The sequence below is a fragment of the Merops nubicus genome, unplaced genomic scaffold (assembly GCF_000691845.1).
Source record: "Merops nubicus isolate BGI_N331 unplaced genomic scaffold, ASM69184v1 scaffold45421, whole genome shotgun sequence".
Taxonomy (NCBI): Eukaryota; Metazoa; Chordata; class Aves; order Coraciiformes; family Meropidae; genus Merops; species Merops nubicus.
Genome location: NW_008591121.1, coordinates 10787 through 15672, shown reverse-complemented (window position 1 = coordinate 15672; position 4886 = coordinate 10787). Strand labels below are relative to the sequence as shown.

The 4886-nt window shown below is 41.4% G+C and overlaps 1 protein-coding gene across 1 annotated transcript in view; it reads left to right on the top strand.

Annotated features, from left to right (window-relative positions):
• The window catches only part of DGCR2 (DiGeorge syndrome critical region gene 2), a 41362-nt gene that overhangs the window by 32665 nt on the left and 3811 nt on the right, over positions 1-4886 (top strand). The window contains exons 7-8 of the mRNA XM_008950150.1: positions 1-175; positions 2196-2399. The exon at positions 1-175 is cut by the window's left edge and continues 1 nt beyond it. Of these exons, the coding sequence (XP_008948398.1) occupies positions 1-175; positions 2196-2399 (379 nt within the window). The remainder of the gene's footprint in view (positions 176-2195; positions 2400-4886) is intronic.

Sequence of the window (4886 nt, the reverse complement as noted above, 5' to 3'; positions counted from 1 at the left end):
TCTTCCGAAGTATTTTTACCCCCTGACCCTATCTTTGGTACGGCTATGTCTGAAAATGAAAACGTTCTTTGTGCCCAGCTTCAGTGTTTCCATTTTCCTACCCTTCGGCACCACGGCTTACACAGCTGGTATGCTGAAAACTGCTATGAGAAATCATCATTCCTCTGCAAAAGGAGTAAGTTGGTTTTAGTTCATTGTTAACTGTGTTGCATGTTTAAATATGCATATAACGAATATAGACACATTGGTTAGTTATCCTTTCTACCTTTTAGCCGGTGAATTAAAGGAAAAACAGATGAGGAAGTTATATTTCTGCTTGGTTTAATTAAGTAAGCATCATAATGTGTGATTGGCAGCCATAGCACAGATCTTCACTGTTAAGCAGCTATATCAACCCCAAAATAAAGTATACTTAGACATTAAAAAAACTACCCTATTAATAAAGATCCCTCTTAAATTACTAACTTCACATGAAAATGAGGAAATGCTTATGTCTGGTTTATTCTGAATATAGTAAATGCTATTAAATTCTTTCTAGCCAATTATTAAAACGGGGGTCAGGAAGAAAGTGGAACTATTGACTTAAAGTGGAAAAATATGGCCCTAACCTTTGGCAGATCTGTATCTTGCATTTCTTTACTCCAAAAGACTTTATACCAACAGAGGTATTAGCAGTATTTTCAGACAATATTTAAGATACCTGATGTAGATGGTATTTCTTTGCAAGAAGGAGAAAAGCTGTTGAACTTTTCCTGTAGTCCTTGAAGCTTTTCTAGTTTGATTTTTCTTTAAATCGGGAAAAAGACAGAATGGCAAAGGAGGAAATTTCATCCCTTCTTTGCCTGCTGTTGCACCTGAAGTACTGAAAATTAGAACATCAAGATATTACCTTGTCTACCTTGAGATATAATGAAATCTTGAAATTTGATATTGAAGGCCATGTTTTTAGTCAAAATGGTGATCAAAAGATGACCTTTTGGTAAGGAAGGTGATAGCTCTGCCAAAAAAATGACCAAGAGAGCGAGGGGATCTGATTTGTAAGTTGGACAGAAGAATGTGTCTGGTTTTGGGTGTTGCAGTGTGAGAAAAATATTGACAAGATCTTGACAAATTGAGGCAATTTCAGTGGGAGCTACCAGGGTGGTGCTGTGGGCTGAAGCACCTGCCCTTTGAGGTGAGGCAGTGGGAATGGGGCTCCTCCTTCAGGCTGGAGAAGCGAAGCCTTCCAGGGGACCTGATAGCAACCTGCCAGTACTCACAAGGAGGTTATCGAGAAGATAGACCCAGGCTCTTTACGGTGGTGCATGCATGGCAGGAGTCAAGGGATGTTAATTGGAAGCAAGGGATTTGAATTAATGCCAAGGAAAACTATTTAATCGTGAGGGTAGTCAAGAGTGGAACAGACTCCCAGGGTGGTTGTACAGCCTCTATCCTCCAAGGTTTTTATGACCAGATTAGGTAAAACCTTGAGCAACCTATTGGAACATCATAGCTGACCCTGCGTGAGCAGGAGATTGAGGTGGAGACCTCCTCAGCTCTCTTCTAGCCTGAACTTTCTTGTGGACCCACCCAGCTGACCTGACCTTTGCCTAGGATGGAGGGGGGAGGCCACCATCCCTAAGGAGCTGCTTCAGCTGGCAGGTCCCAGCACTGTCTGTTCTGATTTTGGTACCTGCCTTTAGGTCAGTGGGAGGAAAGGACAGTGGACACCTGAACTTCCTCTGCTGGGCAGGGATCAAGATGCGGCTAGGGTAGTGGAAGTACTGTTGCCTGGCTTCCTGCTTTAGGTCTGGTTTGTTAAGAGTGTCCTTCAGGTCTGGTCCAGAGAAGATCTAGCTTTTCCTGAGTAGCAGGAGAGAGGGAGGTAGCTGCAGCAGACATGGACAGTGAAGCTTAAACTTCTCACACGTCTTGCTTTCCTGAATCTTGGAGAGGATGCCTGAAGCGTGTCAATTCCATTAAGTACTTAAAACTCACTTTGTCAATTTTGAGCAGTAAATCATTCTTGTGTGCCTCCAGACTATCCATTATCTTCCCCACTCTTTGGAGATCCCTTTTCAAAGTTGCTTAAAGGTGAAGGTGTGACTTTTAACTGGTGGTATGCTTATGTTTACAAATCTCTTAATGTAACAGAATAAACCTGGCTCGTGTCTGGCAGGCTCACAGATGGATGTTGAAGTGCATTTCTGTTCCAGGCCAGACTTGCGTTGACATCAAAGACAACATTGTTGATGAAGGCTACTACTTCACTCCAAAAGGGAATGATCCCTGTTTGAGCTGCACGTGTCACAACGGTGAACCTGAAATGTGTGTGGCTGCTTTGTGTGAACGGCCCCAGGGGTGTCAGCAGTATCGAAAGGACCCTAAGGAGTGCTGCAAATTTACATGTTTAGACCCAGGTAAGAGTCAGCTGCTGCAGTTTTATCAAGACTGAGTTCAGTGCTCAACTTGGTTATCTTTGGGCATAACTTTGTTTGAAATGACGCATCCTTTCAATGCCTTGACACTGCTAAGCACAAACTGCCTGTGGGGAAGGATCTCAAATCATGCAAAATTAAACACTTCAGTCTGTGGCTAGAAATAATTAGTCATCCTTGATGCTACATATAAGTAGCTTATTTCCTGTATGGAGGTTGACACAACTGTGTGTTTTTAGTAGAGCATCTTCCATGGTTCCTTTGTCATATTTAGTTGTCATGGAAAGAAATGCTTGATCAGTGCTCAAGAGAAAAGCATGTTTTTCTGGACATGAGTATTTGTGTGTGTAGGTTTGCATGTAGGATCATGTGGGAAGCAGAGTTCATAAATGATGTGGAGTTTTAGGAATAATTGGAACATGCAGCCTTGGTTATTGAATTTGACATCTCAATGCAGCTTTTTGTTTTGGTTTAGTAAAGTCTTCAGTTGACCCTAACTGAACTGTTTGTTAGTCACCACTTGGAGATGTAGATCTGGGGGTGCGTGTGTATTTTTCTATAAAGAGATTTGCAAAAAGAAAAGTCTTACTTTGAATTTACTGTGAGGGTGGTCAAACATTGGAGCAGATTGCTTGTGGAGTCTGTCTGTGGGGATATGCCCAATAGGGCTCTGTCCTGGTCAGCCTGCTCTAGCTGATGCTGCTTGAGCAGGGGTTGGACTAGATGATATCCCTTCCAACCTCAGCTGTCCTGTGATACTTATTTCCTGGTATTCTAAAAGAACCTAATGTTATCTGAATGCACTAAGAAACTGTTGCTTTGGACTCCTATGGAAAACACAGAAGGTCAGCTCTTCCTGTCAGAGGCTTCTATTTCAGTCTGTTACAAAAAAGGGGTGCTTGTTGGCTTCCAGGTTTGCAGTCTGTCTTATTTGTCTTAACTACAGGCATTAATGATTGAAGGCCACTGGCTCCTCCTTGCTGTCATCTGCATTTGTTCTGAGGGATAAGCTTAACAGATGTTCATACCTAGTGTCTCAGGTTGGCTGGTGAAAGAGCAGGGAGAAAGCGATCAGCTTCCTCCCACTCTTATCAGCAGTTCAGACTTTGGCTTCACTTTTTTTATCTTCAGGAACAGTGTCAGCAAAGCATCATCCAGCAGACAGGATAAGACGACCTGGGATAACCTCATGCCGTGTTCTTTAATCCTTGCTTATTGCTGGATTTGCTATTTCATGAATACTGATTTGAAGAGTGTATTTTACCACATCCTTTCTGATCCTTAAGCTCTTCTTTCTGTACTGATGCTAAATAAGACTGTTTCATTATACTCTTGCCTGAAGTGTTCTGGTTTTTTTTTAGTGACTTAGTTTTTTTGAGAAAAGAATCGTCAAGCAGTTGTCAAGTTAGTTCAGCTAGTAATAAACACTGAAATTTTCTAATGAAGCATTTCAGTTTTCTTTCTGGGTGTTTATAAATGAGTATTCCAGATGACAAAATTAATGAATTACTTTCTTTAATCAGCATGTATTTATCTTTGTCCAATCTTACATGTATCTTCCCTTAGCTCTATTGCAAACGAAGGAAAAGAGTTTACTAATCAACAGTAAGTAAATTAATCACCCAAGGAGAGGCCGTGGGGAAATAAATCCTGCTGTGGGACTGACAGGTAATCAGTTCTCACAGTGTGAGTGGGTGAGCAATGATTACAAGTGGATAACAAATGTTGCTCAAGGATTTGGTAGTAGGGGAATTTTTTCAGTGGTAGGTGTGAGCTGAGCAATCACAGCTATACTGCCTTGAAAGATGCTTCTCATTTAGGTGAAGATAAATAGCAGAGGGAAATCTTCCATGTATCAGTGCTGAAACCAAGGTAGTCAGTCCACTGCTGCTTCATGGATGTGGTAGGAAATAATTTTTCTGTGCAGCTCTTGTTTAGACAGACCTGCAGCTCTTATTTGTGAGAAGGTAATAAAAGAAATAAAGTACTTTGAAAGAGCTGATGGTGCAAAAGGTTTTCTAGTGACTAAACTGGTGTAGTTACAGGGTATTATTTACTGCATTGAGTGTAAAACAGGCTTTCTGAAATAATCTGTTTCCGTGGGTTGGAAATCTCTGTGATGACTTACCTTGTTTTGTACAAACTGAGTCTTTGTCTTTTTTTAAAAATAGGACTTGACTTATCAATAGTTTATCCAGCCAAACAGGTTGAACATTAGGAGCTCTCACAGGCTGGGAGCAGTTTGATGGACAGCCTGCAGCACCTTGGGCATCTAAGAGTTGCAGTAGCAGCTGGCCTAAAGAGAATATGTGGAAGTCAGGCTTCCTGCCTACAAGATTTCATCACGCTTGCCTGTGTGTATACTAAATAACTGCCTTAAATAAAGTGACTTATCACTGATTTATGATGATCTATGATGTTCATGAAGTCAGCAGTGCCATAAAATGGAGGAGGAGCAACGGCAGGGCT